Source organism: Cydia splendana, chromosome 4 (assembly GCF_910591565.1).
Source record: "Cydia splendana chromosome 4, ilCydSple1.2, whole genome shotgun sequence".
Lineage (NCBI taxonomy): Eukaryota > Metazoa > Arthropoda > Insecta > Lepidoptera > Tortricidae > Cydia > Cydia splendana.
In genome coordinates this window covers 15976003-15997106 of record NC_085963.1, presented here as the reverse complement: position 1 = coordinate 15997106, position 21104 = coordinate 15976003, and the positions used below count along the sequence as shown (strand labels likewise).

General features: G+C 41.1%; 1 protein-coding gene across 1 annotated transcript in view; it reads right to left on the bottom strand.

The window, feature by feature from the left end:
- Positions 1 to 21104, bottom strand: part of LOC134790030 (histone-lysine N-methyltransferase, H3 lysine-79 specific) — a 46780-nt gene that overhangs the window by 8539 nt on the left and 17137 nt on the right. Inside the window, exons 3-11 of the mRNA XM_063760776.1 lie at positions 19265 to 19403; positions 8737 to 8877; positions 8271 to 8456; positions 6945 to 7373; positions 5988 to 6127; positions 3643 to 3812; positions 2233 to 2393; positions 1463 to 1690; positions 321 to 527 (exon numbers count right to left, since the gene is read on the bottom strand). Of these exons, the coding sequence (XP_063616846.1) occupies positions 321 to 527; positions 1463 to 1690; positions 2233 to 2393; positions 3643 to 3812; positions 5988 to 6127; positions 6945 to 7373; positions 8271 to 8456; positions 8737 to 8877; positions 19265 to 19403 (1801 nt within the window). The remainder of the gene's footprint in view (positions 1 to 320; positions 528 to 1462; positions 1691 to 2232; positions 2394 to 3642; positions 3813 to 5987; positions 6128 to 6944; positions 7374 to 8270; positions 8457 to 8736; positions 8878 to 19264; positions 19404 to 21104) is intronic.

The following is a 21104-nucleotide window of genomic DNA, read 5'->3' as shown; positions in this document are numbered from 1 at the left end:
ATTTCATCTATCTTCGACTACCCAAAACACGTTGCTTCCAAAGTTATACCACAGAATAAAAATAATAATACTATGTAGGTACAGAAGGTTCACTATCTAACAAAACGCATCTATTACGACAGATATGACCGCAAGGTGGCGCAAGCGCGAGCAGGTGTGCGTTCCGTACCGGTGCGCGACAACTACTACTGCTAGACACCAAAATTGGTGTGGGCCGCATGTAGTTGTAGCGACGCGACGAAATCGCGGAGTGAGTCACGCCTGGTTATACACCACGCAGCCAAGCACCTTCCAAAAAATTGTAGAGGGTCGTAAAGTACCTGCTGCTGCAGCTTGCTGGCCTTGCTCTGCAGCTCCTTGTGGCGGCCGACGATCTCCTTGGCCTTGGCCAGCAGGTCCACGGTGTTGTTGGCGTGGATGCCGAGCTCCGTCATGCGCGCCTTCAGCAGAGCCACGCTGTCGCTTATCAGCACGTTAATCTGTTTGTCCAGTTGCGACGCGCGCGATTTCAACTTTTGGTTACGCTCCTGTAAGGAAAACATGTGTTAGCAGGCGCGGCATATGGTGCTCCCACATCGGCTATTATTAGTATGTATATTACGATACAAGTGCGAAAAATAGGAAATTTGCAACGAGTGGCGAAAAATCGACACGAAGTGCAAATTACCTACTCGCACATGTATACAACGTTTTACAGTACATAATGTCCCTTTAAATTTCGATATACGCACGTATTGTGCTAGTTCGGTAACCAGCACTATACGTGCGTATGTCGAGCGGTGGTGTAGTGCGGTCACTAGGTCGTTAAAGTAGCACCATATGTACTGTAACATATGTGGGACAGGGACAACATAAGAAAACACTATCAATACTATCACGTTGTCACTGGCGCACAATGTTATATAACATTTTATAGCAGCCAATGTGGGAGCACCATTACTTTTTTTTAAATGCACTTACATATATTAACCTTCCTTGTAACTAAGTAACTGTAAAGTAAATGTTGCAAGTTGATTTTAATAACCATATTGATATGGTGATGGAGCCAGAAGCTGAATAGTTTCCAATATTCATCTTCTGGCTTCGGTGGCTACTAGTAGACCCCTTGAGATTGGATTCACACATGATTTATTTTGATGAGCCCGGCCGTCTGTTTGGGAGCGTTAGGTGCAGTCGGCAATAAATGTGTTTAAGTTTAGGTTCACGAAACACCGTATTTCATCGGCTGCAATGGCCAATAATACTGTTAACATAATAAAAACACGTATAGACGGTATGTACAAATGACACAAGACACAAAAAGAGCAGTTCTAGAAGTTTATTAGCGTTTCTTCTCCTCGTCGATCTGGTGTCGGATCTCGTGTGCGTGTGCTGTATGAAGGCGAGGTACTGGTCGCGGAACATGTCGAGCAACAGTTGCAGGCTGTAGGGCGTGTGCGGGGAGGGGGGACGTCCAGCTTACCTTCTCCTTGTCGATCTGGTGCCGGATCTCGTGCGCGAACTCGGGCGAGTTCATGCGCTGTATGAAGGCGAGGTATTGGTCGCGGAACATGTCGAGCAACAGTTGCAGGCTGTAGGGCGTATGCGGCGAGCGCGGGATGTCCAGCTCCGAGTGCAGGCGCTCGGCTGACTGCAACCCGCCCAGGGCCGACAGGCGCTGGCCTACGCAGCCTGGCGGCGGTGCCGTTTCCTGTCAGGATAAAAATGATCAGATGTTGAACGGTTGTATAATACGATCTTTCACGCTTTTTCTATGCATTCAGTCACCCGTAACCGGTTCGAAGCGAGTATTTAAGAAAAATTGGGATTTTTTACCCGACATTGCGACGCGTGTTTATACAATATGTACAATACAGTCTTGAAATCACGCGCTTATTTCATTTTCATTATAAATAAAAATAAAAACATTTTTTTAGCAAACATGTAAGAAAAGTTTGCTCAAGAATCATTCAAAATTAGCAGCCTGATTGTCCTGCTCCACCTGTATGTCCATGATACAGCATGTTAGGCTATAAGCAGAGTTTCATCACAGATACTAGAATTGCAGTTCGATTGGCCAATTATCCCGCTTTGGTAGCAAGTATGTAGTAAAATGACAGATCGGTTGGAAAAATTAGGGCTGTGGAACTGTCATTCTAGGATCTGGCTAGGTATCATCATGGCCGGCTCTTTATCACAAATGATAAAGAGCCGGCCATCTTAAAAATAAAATAAAAACAAAGGTAATGTTACCGCGCCGCTGCGCTCGGTGGAGGCGAGCGTGGTGTCGTGCAGCAGGTCGAGGCCGGCGATGGCTTGCGGCGCGGCGCGGCGCCGCTTGCTGCTGCGCGCCGCCCGCCGCCGCGCGCCGCCCGCCGACGCGCTGCGCTTGCTGGTGCCGCGCCGGCTGCGGTCTGCACACACGTATACCCATTACACGCTGTACAGTGGTGGCCTGTGGAACTATGTGCCGTCGCCCGAACTGCACAAGCACAAGACGACGCATCGTCATCGCAGCGGCAAACCGACGTCAACCCGGGATCAACACGGTGTCAAGTTGGATAAGCTCAAATATGAAATCTAATTACTCTTAACAGAAGCTGTGTAAGTCACGCTACGATTCAACGTCGTCGCATGTGAATCGTACCTTGTCCAACCATTTACATAGTATGTGTGCAACAAAACACGGTGCCATATTCCTATCCGTATTATGCAATTAATTCTTCCCATCTCCACGTGTTCTTAAACTTACAAACTTATAAAATAAAAATAATTTTCACCTCTTGTAATTTATTTAATAGGTAACTAACTAGTTTACTAAGAAATTGTTAAAAATAAAATTAACCGGCAACACCAAATTGCAATCGCATGCGAGTTGTTTCAACTCAAACTAACGTGCAAGCTAATTCACATTGATATCAATGATCTATTACTGAGTATTATTACGAATCAATCGAGTTATTTTTCTAAGATAAGTTTGTAAGCCCTTATATCACCCATTAAATTAAAAGAAAAATTAAAATTTATTAGCTTACTTTATTATGATTTAATATACGTGATATCATATTCGATATATTGGTATTTTTTATAAAACTCGTGGTTTTCAATCTCCTCAATTTTGAATGGTGCGTTAATTTGGTATTTTGAATTTCGTTGTTCAAATATAAATTATAATTTTTTGGTATTATAATCGTGGCAATGGAAATGTATTAAAATCTGATTGAAACTACAGGTAATGTGTTGAAAATTTTCTAAATACAATTTATTCTTTGTTTGAACACATTATGATATGAATAATTTTTTTGAACATTTTGGAAAGATTAAGGAAAAACATTAACAATACATACATACATATATACACTACAAAATGTAGGAAGTTATGGAACAATTAGACTTTTCAGTCTAATTGTTCCATATATAAAGTCATATCCGTTTTTGTTGAGCTGTTAGAGAACGGTAGATACATTTGACGCGTAGCCTGATCCGCTACTTTTGATGTCGACTGTACCATGATATTTACTACGGCGACTCACTCTCAAAAACCACAAGTTTTATAAAAGCGATACAGTCATCGGTGGATCACTCGCTGGCCCACCGGCCGCCTCGGTTCGGAGGCGACCCGGACTCGCAGCACTCTCGGGTAGACAAGGGACGGGTACTGACTGGAGTCGGAGCTGGAGGCCCAGGGCGCGCCCCACTCGCGCGGCGCGGGCTCGGGGCCGGGCGCGTCGTCGGTGGCGGAGGAGTCGTCGTCGCTGTCGTCGCTCGAGCGCCGCGCCGCCACGCGCCGCTTGGCCGCCGCCGCGCGCGCGCGCGTCCGCCCCGCCTCGCCCCTGTACAAATACAATACTTAGTACCACCATTCACTAACCCGGGGTTAACCGGTTAACCTGGAGTACAACAAACCAGTACAATTGAACACTGGGTTAACTGGTTAACCCCGGATGAGTGGGATGGTGCAAGTGGCGCTTACTATCCGCTGTCCATAGACTAGGGCTATTACACCGCGCTCAAATTGACACCTGACCCTGGCAATTTCCTCTCCATTTCCAGGTCGATAGGTAATAATGGTTGATGGTACTTACCGTCAATATTTACTTGTCGGACCGGTATTGTACGATAAATTGTCAGTGTCAGGTGACAATTATTACCGTGGTGAAACAGAGGCCAGATCTAATATATCGAAGCTATTATAGGATAGCTCCTGCCAGATCTACGATTAATCTGCTTTACGGTAGCGCCCCACCGCCATTAGGTAAGAGTGAAGTAATATGATAATATGGTAATATGATATGAGGTATAATGAAAATTAAGTCTCAAAAACTGCGTGAGACTTTTTGATGGGAAAATAAATAAATAGGTAAGGTACTCTGAATAGTATTGAATACGGGGTTAATATACTTACCAAGTAAGTAGGTATACTTGTTTTAATGAATTTAGAAATATAGGATTTCTAAAACAAACTCGCAACTAGTCAGTTACTCCGTGATGTTGTGCCGAAATATCAGACACTGATTAAAAAATATACATGGTATATACCCCGTGTTCAATAGCGTAAAAAACTACGTCAACTTGAAATCGAACAAATAAATAGCTATAGATGGTCAAGCAAATCTTGTCAGTAGAAAAAGGCGCGAAATTCAAATTTTCTATGAGACGATATCCCTTCACGCCTACATTTTTCAAATTTGCCGCCTTTTTCTAGTGACAAGATCTGCTTGACCAAGTATAATCACCCTGTCATCGGCTGTGGGGCGGCTGCCCTACGAGGTATAAATATTAAGCAATTGAGGAAGCAAGCGGGAACTAAGCGGGGACATTTGTCTAAACTCTAAAGAATCACCCACCTCGACCAAGTCGACCTTGAGTCGCCGGCCGATGATGGTGCCGGTCATGTTTATCGATAAAGAAAAAAGAAAACATTAATCTCTCTCTAAGGGTGGTATTTCACCTGTCCAATTTCTTTTTCCAATGTCATGAGCGTCTCACTCTCTCATTAAGCCAAATGTGAGACGCAATACACATTGGACAAAGAAATTCGATAGGTGGAATACCACCCTAACATCATTTGATAGAAACAGATACATGTTTTGTCTTGTCTTAGATAAAAACGATCGTACCCTTGTGATTAATTATATTCATAGAAAAGCATCTAAGCATTATGGTGACCATATTAAGTGTTATAAGCCGGCCACGTGCGAGTGGGACTCGCCCACCGAGAGTTCCGTACAAATTTAATAAGGAACAGTGGACCTGAGTTTAAAGATGAGAAAGAGAGATGGTTTAAATTTTAACTCGATACACGTTCCCGAGATAAAGGGTCTTAACAGATAGACAGACGGACGGACGGCCGGACAGACAACAAAGTGATCCTATAAGGGTTCCGTTTTTTTCTTTTTGAGGTACGGAGCTCTAAACATGTGCAGATAAATTTAAGTACATTTCCGAATAGAACGAATGGAACATTTCTACGTAAGATCTACTATAACCACGTCAGCGTCGCCGTCTTAGTGCAGGGCCGCTCAGTTCAGAAATGCAGCTTTCATTACAGCACAGCAATGACGGCCACATCGCTCAGAACTCGTACGCGACGCATAGAACAGAGAAGAAGTCTTCTTCTTCCTTGGTCCCTCATTGCTGAGGATCGCGATCAAGTATGCTACGGGAAGACGTGTGGAGACAGTGTGCGATCATAGGCCATATTATGGGTCACGCACTGCATATTGCGGCCAACCACCCTCTTCACAACATCAGACTATCTCGTGGGTGCTTTTCCTCGCGCTCGCTTGCCCTCTATTTGGCCCAAGATAATCTGCCTTTCTAGGTCGTGCTTTTTAGACCGCATGATATGAGCAAAGAAGCTGAGTGCGCGTTCTTGACATATTGTAGGGAGCCGTGAGGTGATTTTCAGCTCCTCTAGGATGGACTTATTGGTTCTTATAGCCGTCCAGAGTATGCGTAGAAGTACAGGGAGAGAAGAAGTAGAGGGAAGATAATCTAAATCTGACCTGCCAGCTGGGGGCCGGGGCCGGGTGACCTTGCGGCGGCGCTCGGGCAGCGAGGCGGAGCTGTGGTTGCTGTTCCCGTTGAGCAGGTCCGGCGTCGGCTGCCGCGTCGGCGGCGCGCTCAGGTTGCGCTTGCCATCCTCCTCCGCACCCTAGGGGACAAACGTGCACTATGCAGGCCACAGGACTTCCCCCGTTAATAAGGTGCTAATTTTCCGCACTTTCCGTGCCTATGTTGAAAATGTATGTACTGCAAAACGTACAATATATGTGCGAATACTTAGGTAATTCGCAACTTGTGTCGTTCGATTTTCGACATAGTCACGTAATGTGCCAATTATCGCACGCGTCCTTGGCAAGACTTTCCGATGACGTCCACAGCCGACTGTGACGGTCAAAGGGTTAACTGATCCTTGAAGAAAAAAGTCACGAAGGGCGGATTCTATTTCTATTTTACGGACCGATTGAAGATAAGGACGGTGGGGGTGCTAGCGACTGGCATTCCCACTGTCCTACAATCAGCTTTTAATGGATGAAAGTTTAGTTACTATACGACCGACCCTTTGTTTCATGTAAAGACAGACCAGAGATTTTATTAACTGTGTGTCTATATTTAATATTACGTGTCTGTGTTCTGTATCTGTGCTGATATGCAATAGAATAGAATATAATTTCTATAAATACGCATAATATACTCATTGCCTTCTCATTATTTCTTAAATTATAAATAATTCAAATGATGGCATAAATAATCATGATGGTAGAAACAAATTTAATAAATATTTCAATACCAAAATATAAATTTTAATTGATACAATACCACATTAATTAATTTAATAAAATAAGAAAAGTACTGTGCGAAAACCATGCATAATGATGTGCTTTTAAAATATAACAAATACGTAAAAAAGTCATATAAATAAAATACATTAAGTAAAATATTATGTGATTGGTCTGTACCCTTTTGCTGACCTTGAGTTTCGGATTTTTCAGTCTTTGAAAATATCTCTCCAATTTGGTCCTATCTATAATGTGTAAATAGTACGAGACAGGCTTCCCCGTCCACGAGACGGAGCCCTTCAGCGGCGACATGACGCTGACGTGCATGATCGTGCCGATGTCGCTGAGGTTTCTGTCCGTTATCCTAAAGTTGAGTGGGCAGAAGCTTTTGGACGACACTATCTTGGCTCCGTCCTTCAAGTCGGCGAATCTCTCCTTGAGCTGATGGTCCACGTGGGGCCCGAAGGCGAAGTTGTTCACGAACACTATCGTCGCGGCGTTTATCTTCTCTCTGTGTTCGTCCATCAGAAAGTCGCCCTTTATTAATTTATACTCTCCATACTTCTTGCCATACCACCTCATCCACATTTTGAAGTTTGAATCCATACACTGGAATTGAAACAAAAATATTATTTTTACGCCATTCTAACAATATAGGTACGGTAAAAATGTCCCAGCGCCTCATTGACACCTCAGGTGACCGGAGGGCTGGCAGCTACCTCAGCCAGAGGATAAGCCTAGCCAGCCAAAAAGGTAACGCTGCCAGCCTTTTGGGCACCATGACGCATGAAGGTGACCTGGGGAGCATTTTTTACTTATAAGTTTAGTTTAAGATTTGTTATATTTTAGTTTTAATTTTAAGGTTAGTGTTTTTTTTTCCATTTTGTTTGTTACGGTAAAATTATTTGTAATACTGGTCACCTTTTTAATGTTTTTTCTTTCGGAATAACCCGAATACACTTAATTAGGTTTTTAATAATGTCACGATTCTTTAATCGGCATTTATACCTCGTTTTTTTTAGCATTGCAAAATGGTAAACAATCTTGAGATGTCTTTTTATTGAAAAACGCTTTAAAAATAATAGTAATTAATACTTATGAAACCAATATAATGTAAATATATATCCTTGCTATATAATTGTTATATATTAACTGTAACTTTTTTTCCATAAGTGATTTTCAATAAAAAGACCCGTCAAGATTGTTAACCCTTTTTCTAATGCAAAAAAAAAGAGGTATAAATGTTATTATTTAAATTTATACTCCAACTTTACGTACTCCATAGCGACCCTGCTATAACCTTCAAGGATCCATCAGTAGAGCTTTCCGTAAAAGTGTTGATGACCTAATATTGTCTTATTTTCCTTTTCCTGCCCCACGCCCGAGCCCAGGTCCGCGACTACTTCCTTCGATGTGATGTCGATCTGATCGATGATCTGAACTTTCATCTCGTATGACGCCTCACCGTAATAGCGCCGATGGTTGATGACCTGATGATGATCTTACCTCCGCGTATTTGCTCGGCACCTCCGCCTTCTCGACTCCGAAGCAGATCCGGCAGGGGGTCGCGGCCGCCATCTGCAGCACCACCTGCCCCACGCCCGAGCCCAGATCCACGAACACATCCTCCGATGTGATGTCGATCTGATCGATCATCTGAGCTATCAGCTCGTATGACGTCTCACCGTATACCTGCGCGATATTCAAATGTTGAGTCATATACTAACGGTGAACGCATATTTATTGCTGCTAAGCTTGTTTGTTACGTAAGCTAAACGATATGAGGGAACATCAAATTTTAGAGACCAGCATAGTCAACAAATAGTTTGCTAACCCACAACTTATGTCTCCTGCAATACTGGAAAAGATAGGGGTGTAATGTAGGGATTTTAATCAAAACAAACCAAATGCGAGTCAAAATAATTTTGCCAAATAGAGGCCTGTGCATTACGGTAACATTAAGAAAACAAACCTCCGGTGAGAAGGGCTCGTATTGATTGAGCTTGTCCGGGTCTGCGACGGCTTGGTTATACGTCTGCTGGAGTATGTGTTTTAGCAGCCCTCGAGATGGATATTTGTTCAGACGCTGAACTGGCAGTGATGTCCCCTTCTCCTGAAAAGTATAAGTAAGTATACAATTAATACAAACGAATAATCGTAAGTCCAAATCAAGTTCTAACGTCTAGCGAAGACCCCTGAAATATTCTGATATTTGTTCTATTGAAAATAAACAACAAAAACTTAAAGGCCTGTTATTGGAAGTTTTGGTAGCTATACCTACTTATTTAGGGTTTTGTTATTGAATTAGTAATTCAGTTATAAAAGATTTACTGCCTTGACATTGATTTTGTGACGTTACACCTAATAAACCAGTATCGATAAATATGATTATTTCAAGAACAACCAAGATTGCCTTGAATGCTCAAGGTTATACGCAGATCTTATTAATCATTACTGACGGCATGGTATAAAAAACGTAGGTCATTAACATTATCACAATCACGTTGCGCCGAAAATGTCAGACGGGCATGAGTTTACGCCAGATCAATACTTAGATACACGTGTATTTCGGCACAGAATAAATAATAGTATAAGGTACAGAAAACACACTCTCTAACAAAACGCGTCTGGTACGATCAGGACAGATATGGCCGCTAGGTGGCGAGTGGCGACAGCGCCACGCGCGGCTTATGGCTAGCCACCAAAATTGGTGTGGAACGGATGTACTTTTAGCTACCTGTAGCAAAGCGACGAAATCGCGGAGTGAGCCACGCCTGATTTCGGACCGTTCGTGCAAAACTCGACACTTTAATCGAAAATTCCATTTACTTTTTTAAAAAGTAAATCTGTTATTTTATTCGACATTAGTAATAATCGCAATCTGTCGATTCCTTCATTGGAGGAAATGCGACTTTTTTATGCCTGTAAAAAGTAAACTAACCTTATATGTATTATCGACATAGTAATTTTTGAATAATGTAAAAATCACATTTTATGCTAAGCTATTAAAATGAACAAACGGTCAGAGCCGTCTGGTTAAGGATAATGCTGCTAGACGCAGTATTTTACGGAGATAGCATGAAAATACGCGTATCTTCTCAGTACAAATTTGCTCCAAGTTAAGGCTAATTTAGACGGCGCGCGAACTCGTATGCGATTTCAGTTACATTGAGGACTATTGGTTACAACCAATTCAGTCGACCAATCAAATACCGCAATGTAAATGTAATACTCGCATGCGAGTTCTCGCACCGTCTAAATCAGCCCTTACTGGTTGTGGCACTTGTAGCGTCATTTTGGTTCGGATTTCTGTATAGACTAGATTTCAGTAGAGCATTTTGAGCCTTGGTTGACTCTTGATTTTGGTCATACAAAAATAATAAACTTATATATGCGATGGTGTTCAAAACTGGTTTGTACGAGACTTAATTTTAACAAAATTAAGGGTTGACAATTTGAATTGATTCACTATGAACTGGTGGTATAGGTATATAAGCTAATATACATTTTTACTGAAAGCGTGCGTCAACGCTCCTATCAACACCTACAGCGATCGTGACATTTCGTGACCCCAGTTCAGGCGGCCCAGGCGGGGCCAGTAGGACACTTGATTTATTCGCGCGGACATTTTAACATGCTTCGACGTTCAGGTTAACTACCCAACAGCGTCGATAGCGTCATGTCATACATAATAAAAACTTATGCATACATACATAATAAATATATGCTTAATGATCTGTTAATATTCTTGACAACGCTTCAAGCATTACCTACTTGTCATCAAATATGGCACTAAAAACGAGATTCTATAATTTTTTTTTTTAAGGAAACTGTTAAGTAATTAGGTGTAACGTCACATAATAGATGTAGCCGAGTGTATATTTAGCCAGGCCTGTAGAAAATCAATAACGGCCTCCATAAGCTGCGGGCGTTCCGTTCCTTCCTCCCACAGGCGGGTGGCCTTGTGATATTCTTTGTTTGTTTACATTCCGCGGGCATTTCATTCAGTGCAGCGTGCTTACCTATATTGTATAAATGCTGGGACGGACTGAAATTGCAACTTGTGTCGAGCTCCGCTTACCTAATTTTAGGTATTGGGATCGTCTAATTTAAACAAAGCGCAAATACTCCCACCTTCCTGTTTACGCGCGTTCCTAAATATCTGTATTTTACAGCCGGCGTTCAAGAAAAGGAGGTTGAACATTCAACTATATGTTTATTTTTAATAATTGATCATTTGTGACTGTATTGCCCGGTAGTTATGGAATTTCCGGATCAAATTCAGTGTTACATGGTCGAGCGTGCATATATATTTGCCCTATTGTCATACCAATACTCCAGCGAAGTATCTCTGTCGTTTAAACCATACTATAACCATTATGTTTTCTAATCAGGCTCTTATAAGTTGACTCTACAGTCTACACCGTGTTTTTATTGAATTCCGTTAACTTCGGGGTATGGTTAAGTACGTTTAAGAAAACTAAATGGCATAGTTAATTTTGAAAAAAAAAAATTTTTTTTTCTTTTTTTTTCCAGAAAAATTAATATTAAAAAGTAATTAAATGTAGCATATAGCGTTGTTGTAACACGGGCATTACATTTAACTAAACCAAACAATTGAAATCTGTGACATATCAATGTCAATTCGAACATCGATCGACCGAGATTTTACTTAAGTTTAGTAGCAAATGTATGAACTCATTCTAAACACTAATCAATATGTAAACCGGCCTTAAGGCAAGTGTACAAGCTTGTAGAGGCCTTATAGGAAAAAAAATAAAATATTGATTATCTTCGAAATGGAGTTAATTAGAATATCGGTGTCTTTGGGAAAGTTACTTGATTTAAGCTCAGGTATGCACCCTTGAAATTAACGGAAATCAAAAAAAACACGGTGTATACAAACATAATTGTGATTACCACTACATTGTTACCAAAATTGTACAGTGTGGAATTTATTCCAGAATTATCATAAAGGTCCCTTTTCAATAAACAGCGATGTGATAGAGGGTATCAAAAACGTAATAAAGTGCATGGTAGATGTATAGGTGTAAGGTAACCCCTTTCTAACCCCACATCAATTTAGGCGTGGAAGAAAGGTTACGAAACTAGGTTAGGGGAATCTTGTGCCATTGTCAAATATTTACCAGAACATGGAACCTAACAAATATATCCGATAATTCCGATTCAACGGTAGGTATAACTGTTTAACGTGAACCTTTTATTAGTAGGTTGTTCATTGTGAAGGTTTGTTAGTTGTACTAACATCTCATTAACAGTACGGTACTCTGAATCCCATAATATTAGATTGCGTGAGTGTCGGTGTGTGCGTTACTGTAGCATCGGCCGATGCAAGTGGGAAGCGTGTTCCAAGTCGTGTTATGTAAGTTCCACCAACAGTTTGTTTAATACATAGACTACTTTCGATGGACTTCTTAATTTCTCATTATGATGCGTACATGAAGAATCGCTAGCCATATCACGAAGGTGCCATTTTTCTGGAGTCAAACAGACCACTCAGATCAGATCACAATAGCCCTAGAACTATTTTTTTGCATGTACATATGTATTTGTAATGTGTCGTCATACTAGTGGTGGTGACCGCGAGTCGTCTATGCTCCATCTAGTAGGGACGTGATCTGCGCTTTTATACAAGAATAGTTTGACGGTAAGGCGGCGCTAGTTAGTGACGCAACCATCCGTAGGTAAGTACCTGCGTAGGTACTCGAAGGGCCGTTCCGTTGCCCAAATAGCCCATTCTGTATGGTTGGCGCTAAGAATTGCGTCACAGCTAACCGATGAAAATTAGAAAGCGGCTCTCACATCAAATCACTGCGTGTACAACGGCGTGAGGTTACAGTCATTGAAAGCAGGAAAATATGTATAACAAGCAGGAAATGGCACCTAACACGAATAAATTATAAGACAGAGACACGCATGAGTCAAATAATAATGTGTATTTATAGTTGATGGATTTCGTTTCTATTTCGGATTGTGTCTGATGTTAGCATGACTAAAACTATGCGGGAGATAGAGAAGACTTTCAATGCTATATTTAAATACGATTTTTGGTTATTTAAACATCGTAGTGGGGAGTTTTGTAGCTACGAATATAATTTAGTTTTAAGACCTTCCAGTAAAGAATAACGTCAGCAATACGTAGTCTCTAGTTATCGTAGATTATGACTAAATATATCCTAAGAAAAGGGTATAAAACATCTTCAATAAAGCATAATACATATAATAGCAATGCAACAAAACGTTTGATCTCTAATACGAGTAAATCTCGCCTAAGCTACAATGGCGCATTCAAAAAAAAGGTCATTAACACTACGTGAGACATTCGCGTTCGCTCAATATTGCGGTCATCGCCCCCACACGCGGCCCACAACGAAATCAAGTCTACAGATATCGCCACACTACTTTTAATTCGATCCATTATTCATCTACCCCACACGTGAAATGGCTACGGGCAGCGCACATAAACATACACAACGTAACTCAATATTAATATTCACAGATGTGTTTGAGTGGCATCAAAGCATGACGAAGATTCTCAAACGATTGCTGTACAAACTTTCTGCGCAACAGGGTCACTAAACTTGAAGATCGACAGCTCAGTCGGCCACTGAGTTTACTGAATAAAACCTAACTGTTTTTGCTCGGTAAGTTAAATCCAACAAAATGGCTAAAAACAATGTCAAACGATGCTGCACGCAGGACTGACCAAAATCCGCAACTTGGATACAAAATGTTTACCAATGTTCTGTCGAAAAAGAAGCTTCAACAAGAATTACTAGAAAGTATCGAGTGTCCATTGATTAATCATAAATTCTATATATGTAGTTTATTGCATATTGTGTTTACGCTTTTAAAAAAAGTTAATAGACCCTATACTTGTAATTAGCATCAAAATACTTTCTTGGGCCGTTGAGCCTTTGTTTTTACTTTAATAAATGTATTAACTACCGGCTGGCGGAAAGTAAAAGTGTATCGCTTAATCAACAGGCGCATCGCTTTATGAGAAACTAGTTGTGCCAGGCACCCTCCTGCCTGCCAGTTAATTAATTATCCATTCCTATATGCTTAAAATAAATTGTTTACTTCATTGCACTATTGGCTAGACTTTGATCATGTCGTTTATGTTTGTTTGACCTTAGAAAATGTCAAAGATGCAAGGAACAGAACAGATGCAGATACGTATGTATGTATATTGTCACTAAGGAAGCTAATTGTAAACAATATTACTGTTAGAACCGACGTTGGCACGTATACTCATCGTAGTCACGCGTCTGAGTGTGCTATAGATAGACTTGAACGTTGGGTTCATAAATTGTATGCATAGGCAGGTACTGTTGTGATTTCAGCCTATAACTAGAAGTTCCATGTGACGATGAGAAATGAGATGTGCAAGGGGTATAAATAGAGTTGGGTCGGTTGCGTCTGCAGCGGACATCGATCGCTGCGTCGTCGCCCGCCATCTTGGCCCTCGTGTTTCCCTGCAGCCCGCGCCCGCGCCCCGCGGCTGCCCCGCGCTGCCCCACATTCACCGCATCGTTTCGCATGGCTGTAGGCGCACGGCGGCGTGTTTGTTTCTTGTTGCTAGCTCTACGACCATCGCTATTTTTATGGACATCTCTAGGTCCGAACTCCCGAAATACATAATAATAGGATCTAATTATAGCCACATTAAATTTAGCTAGACTAAACTGGAAGAATATAATATTACCATAAAGGTTCCGTCACACAGGCGCGTTTTTCGGGCGGGGCGTGAGCGTTTTATATGTTAAACGCGCCTGTGTGACAGAGCCTTAAATCTTCATACATAGGCATGTGTAGTACAAATAATTTAAGACCATACTAGTATCTGATCTTTATTTGTAAAGAGGTACTGTCTGATGCCTATGTGACGTTTTATCAAAGTTAATGTAGTTTGTATTTAGATTAAGTTACTATAGTTTTATGAAGTCAAGCATTTCAGGCTTATATTTATTTATTTAAACTTTATTGCATAAAAAGAAAACTTACCGTACATAAGGCGGACTTAATGCAAAAAGGCATTCTCTACCAGTCAACCTTAAACCCGGAAACAAGTCGATAGAGTGATAGACGATATTAGCTAAACCAATTAAAAATTAAAGATATTTAAATGGCTATAATTGGCACCGCAATAGTGGAAAATTTACTAAAGCACCCATGTTTAAAAAATACAAATCGAACGTTGCGAAATGTGTGGACGTACAAATGTGGGAAGTCTGTAAATAGATGAAGGTGACATTGAAGATGTTTCCGCAACGCGCTAGGCACGCCGCCGGTAAGTACGGGACAGTGTTGCCACTCGATAAACTATTAGCCTACTTATTTAAATCACGCTGTGTCAACTGATCACTAGAGTTAGACCAAGAAAAGTCTGCATCGATTTGATAGCCCACGCAGTGCAAGTGTTATTTATACGTCATAATTTCATTTCATAGAAGATATCTTTTGATATATTATCGCTCCGTCTGTGACGGGCTTTATGATAGCTGTACCGTTATTATAAATAAATAAATGTATAGGTACTAGCTGGTAGCTACATGTATATCATCATTGTCATTGCATTAACCGACTGATACTCGCTAGGGCAAACTACTATGTATGTATGAGTAGTGAGTAGGTACATGACTGCGAAGGTGAGCGCAGTCGACTCGACCTTCCGCGATAACAACGTTAATAACTCACGATAACACCCTGAGAGCTACGCACGACAACATGTTAACATGAACATGCCAACTTTCAAAGGTATAATGTAACATAAAGGCCAATGTTCACGCATGACGTAGGTATGAAGTACATATTATTGAAATGAATGAAACTAGTAGGGCCAATGTGATCGTAATCGATGGACCTGTTCATAAGAGGCACGTGACGCGAATGACAAGGGAGGGTCGGAGCGGTGACGGTGACGGGTGGACGCATCGTCTGATCGACGCGTCGGGTATAACTTATCTCTACCTTAATAAAACCTTTAATTAGTACAACGCCGTTGAGGTCACGTAAAAAGTGAAATATCATCACTTTATCGAAACGGAAACGCTAATGAGGTTTTTTTGGTTGATACAGGATCAAATTGGCCCGACTTCGTACATGTGGTTGTGTAAGATCTACAATGGCTACCAATTATCAGCATCAGAGTATAGGTAGTTAGAACTTTGAAGCAACATGAGAGTACCAATAATTTTGACATATTATTGTTTAGATTGGAATTGGATAAAAACTAAAAGAACCTTCTATTTTTATTATATAACACTTATGAAATTTTCATTCCCAGAAAATGTAAGTTAATACAGACCCAAATAAACATTATATGGCACCTGTGGCGTAAATTCAATAATCGCGTTACAGCGCTCCAGAAACGTTACGAAAGAAATTAAGGATCCAATCACGTAACTCGTTTCAGAGATTAGCGCAAGTACGTCAGGCGCTTGGCAAGGGCTTCTCGTTGCGCAGTGACATGGCATCTTTCAATACAATTCTACCTGAGCCATTCATAACTGCACGTTGCTCAAACCGACGGAAAAAAGGGCCCACGTGGCAGGTAAATCAATCCTAATTGCACTAGATATACAATAGGGCCTACAACTGTTTATTTTTTATTGTTTCCTTGAGAACATCTGTCTACCGGGGTGCTTCGAATCACGTAGACATTGTTAAGTATTATAAGTTGGTATTGAAGTATTGATCAAACCCCAAAAATAGCTCTAGCTAGTCTAACTAATTCAGTATCTTCGATGATTTGTTGCAGTCTTCTATTTTTAAAATTAGGATATTGGCTTGTCTTGGGCCATGAGTCCACTAATAAATAAATAGCAATGTTTATCGTCAAATAGAAGGTGCACGTAAAAGTGAATAATTAAAGTAGTGTAATGGGAATAGCCCCCGGGTGCACCGGCCGACCGCCAGCCGTCTGCTGCCCTTAGCTTATAATAGTACGATATCGATCGCGCGCCGAGGGCGTAACCCCCGCCACTCACTAAACAGAATTACATAAATTACTGATCTGCCTGCGCTTAAAAGCACAATTACACTCGTATAGCTTGTGTGCGAACTTGATGTGATGACGTTTCACTATCAGTTCATTTGATTTGAGACTATGACCTGAATAAACTCGTACGATAAAAGTGGATACGCTTTTTTATCAGTATTATCTCAAGTGGCTGACCGATTTGCTTGTTCGTTACTCGCAACGTAAGCTATTTTTCGTTGAATAGGTATATGTATATTTCTTTTATTGGTAAGGATTGTTTACGTTAATTTTGTTTTGTTTAGCTGTCGTTAGTTGTTAGCTGTAAAGTGCAAAATATACCAACAGCAGCGAACAATATGACCAGGAACAGTATAGAGAAAAGCTTTTGTTAGTTTTCGTCTTTATTTCAATGACGCAAAGGTTCAAAAGTGGCAGAGTTTAGCTTTGTAAATTGGACGAACAATTGCGACGTATGTAGGTCAAGCAAGCGTCAGCTCGGGGCGAAGAGACGCCCTATTCGGGAGCTTTTCACTTTCGATAGCTGCCGCGGTTTCAGCGCGAGAATGCGAGACGAGAGTAGCTCGCTAACGCCTGAAATATGAATTGAGTGGAATGCGGGAGGGTGCGGGGGCGAGTTCGGCCATTGGGACAACTTCTGCGCGGAGGTCAGGCCGCCGATGACGCATAGTACAGTCATTATAGATTTTGACCCGTGAATAATTAGTTCTTGGATTTTTTTTTCGTAGGTCCCTCGGGGGGATCACTGGGAGTGTAAATTCAAAAAGTAGGCTGAATCAGGCTCCTGCGTATATTCGAAAAACGGTTTTTTTTTAAAAAAGCGGTTTTTCTTCAACAACTCGGCCATTTTTGATTTTACAGTAAAACCGTAAGGACAAAAATTGTAGGAAATTTGATTCTCTACAAGTTAGTCCAGTCATTATATCCAAAAAACCGACCCTTCCCGTGAATAATCAGTTCTTGGATTTTTTTTTCGTACGTCCCTCGGGGGAATCACTGGGAGTGTAAATTCAAAAAGTAGACTGAATCAAAGTCCTGTGTATATTCGAAAAACGGTTTTTCTTGAATAACTCGGTCATTTTTGATTTTACAGTAAAACCGTGAGGACAAAAATTTTAGAAAATTTGATTCTCTACAAGTTTGTTTCTCTTCATTTATGCCGTAAAGTTGAAAATAAACGAGATAATGATAATATTTCGAATTTGTCGCTTTTTTAGGTCCTATTCAAAAAATATCGTTTTGGTGCAAAAAAAGTTCGAACAAAAATTGTTCAGAATTTGATTCTCTACAACTTTGTGTCCCTTCATTTATGCCGTAAAGCGTGGAACATAGGAGATAGTGATAATATTTTGAATTTGTCGCGTTTTTCAGGTTTAATTTCTAAAATATCGATTTTGGGGGAAAAAAGGTGAGAACCAAAATTGTTCAGAATTTGATTCTCTACAAGTTTAGTCCTCTTCATTTATGTCGTAAAGTTGAAAATAAACGAGATGTTGAAAATATTTTGAATTAGTTGCTTTTTTCAAATTTTATTTCCAAACTATCGATCCTAGAAGAAAAATTGTGAGGACCAAACTTGTAGAGAATCAAATTTTCTAAAATTTTTGTCCTCACGGTTTTACTGTAAAATCAAAAATGACCGAGTTATTCAAGAAAAACCGTTTTTCGAATATACACAGGACTCTGATTCAGTCTACTTTTTGAATTTACACTCCCAGTGATTCCCCCGAGGGACGTACGAAAAAAAATCCAAGAACTGATTATTCACGGGAAGGGTCGGTTTTTTTGGATATAATGACTAGACTAACTTGTAGAGAATCAAATTTCCTACAATTTTTGTCCTTACGGTTTTACTGTAAAATCAAAAATAGCCGAGTTATTGAAGAAAACCCGTTTTTTTGAAAAAAAACATTTTTCGAATATACGCAGGAGCCTGATAAAGCCTACTTTTTGAATTTACACTCCCAGTGACCCCCCCGAGGGACCTACGAAAAAAAAATCCAAGAACTAATTATTCACGGGTAGGGTCGGTTTTTTGGATATAATGACTGTACTAGCAACGCAACCCACAACACAACACTGGCGTTATATAACTACCTACACCAAATAACGCCCATTTAGTCTAGTAATAAACCTGTCACGTGTGCTGGTTCAATGTACCTCTTACCTAACATGTTTTGTTTTTGTTCGGCGATAAAGCATTAAGTTCATTAATTAATAAATACAATTACAAATTGATATATGTAGATCTCGTATATATACTACAGAAAAAGTAGTCCTGCTATACAAGCAAGCACGAATATTGCATATAGATACATACCTACTTTGGTGAACAGGTGTCCAGCGCTATCAGAAATGCCGGTTCGATACCGACTTTAGGCATAGGTATACGTATACGAGTTCATGTTTACTTTTTCTTTAGTTAATGAAATGTATGATTGACAATAATGTTCAATACGAATGTGTTTATAATTACCAATGTGACGACAGAGTCTATGGCGCGGTTGTAGCGGTCGCAGAGAGCTCGCATGCTCTCGTACGAGTGGGTGTCGTAGTCGCTCAGGATGTTGTTCTCGAGGGCGGCCTTCATGTCCGGCACGTCGTCGCATACCCACCTGTACAAACAAATGTTCTATGTATATTCATATAAACACAATCTGGTGGGAGATAAGGAGATAGTTGATAGGATAGGTTTAAAACTAAGGCACAAGGAAGCAAAGCGCCACAGCTCAGGCCGTGGTTCCCTTTCCAACGAGTCAATGAAAGCTTTATGACGATTATCTACGGCTGCGGTCGGCAACCTGCGGCCCGCGGGCCGCATGCGGCTCGCGAAACTGTCACTTGCGGCCCGAGAGGCGCCTTGGCTATTTTGTATGTAATAGTGACAAACGACAATGTCTCATAAAGTCATAAATATTAACAAAGTACGGCCCGCGTCACCTCCGTTAACTACTATGTAGCCCTTGGATGCTAAAGGCTCCGTCAGACATAGCGTCGTTGCGCTTACCAAATCTTATATGTGCGAGATCTTAATCAAATGAATTAATACCTTATGTATTTTGTTCCTAGGTAACTATTTGTCAATCAAAAATTGAACACATATCAGCTTTGAAAAGCGCAACGACGATAGGCGTTTTGCGAGCGTGGCGTGAGCGGGGCGCGATGAAAGCGGCGCGCGCGGCGCTGGCGGGCCGCTCGCGTCCCGCCCGCATAGGGATGCCAGATCGAAAGACGCTATTATCGGGAAAAAATATAAATTTTTCGGGATTTTGGAACTTAAGTCGGGAAAAAAAACATCCAAATTAAAGTAATGTATTAAAAACAACGATATTTTACATTATTAGCACTCCGTCAGCTGCTCTGGCCATAGACGTTTTTATATAAAAATAGTATACATTCTTTGAGGTCTTGAGGCGCTCGCTCGCTCGACGACAGTTAGGAACTTGAAATTGTTGTTTTATAACGTGAAGCTGTTTTTCGGGACAATTTTCACTTTGTCGGGAATCGGGAACACATGCTAAAAATCGGGAGAATCCCGCCAAATCCCGACCATCTGGCAACCCTACGCCCGCATCGCGCTCTGCGGACGCCGGCGGAACGCGCGCGTCGCGCCAACTTCACGCTCGCGGCCCGCCAGCGCCGCGCTCACAACCCGCCCGCACCTATCTTTCTAAAGAAGCAATTATTGCCTAATAAAATAGTTTTTTTAATCTAATCGAACACCTTCATACGTAGTTTACTGCATTACTACAGGAAATATCAAACAGGTCATTTTATAGAAGAAAAAAAAACATTTTTAACCGCCTTAAAAAAAAAAGGTTCTCAGTTTGACCCGTATGTATGTATGTATGTATGTATGTATTTCGCGAATATCTCGCGTTTGGCTGAACCGATTTTGATGCGGTTTTCAGAAAAGTGTTTACTACATCCTGGAGAAGGTTTTAGTATACATAAATCTGAGCAAATGCTGAACCCTGGCTCTACCTAGTGGAAGTCAGGTTTGGTGCAACATAGGCCCACACTATTTTGGTTATCCGTCACATCTTGATGAGCACTTGGGAGAGCAGTACCTGAAATAGAGCTAATGCTGAACCCTGGCTGTACCTATTGGAACTCAGGTTTGGTGCAACATAGGCCCACGCTATTTTGGTCATCCGTCACATCTTGACGAGCACTTGGGAGAGCAGTACCCAAGATAGAGCTGATGCTGTACCCTGACTGTACCTAGTGGAACTCAGGTTTGGTGCAACATAGGCTCATGCTATTTTGGTTATCCGTCACATCTTGATGAGCACTTGGGAGAGCAGTACCCAAGA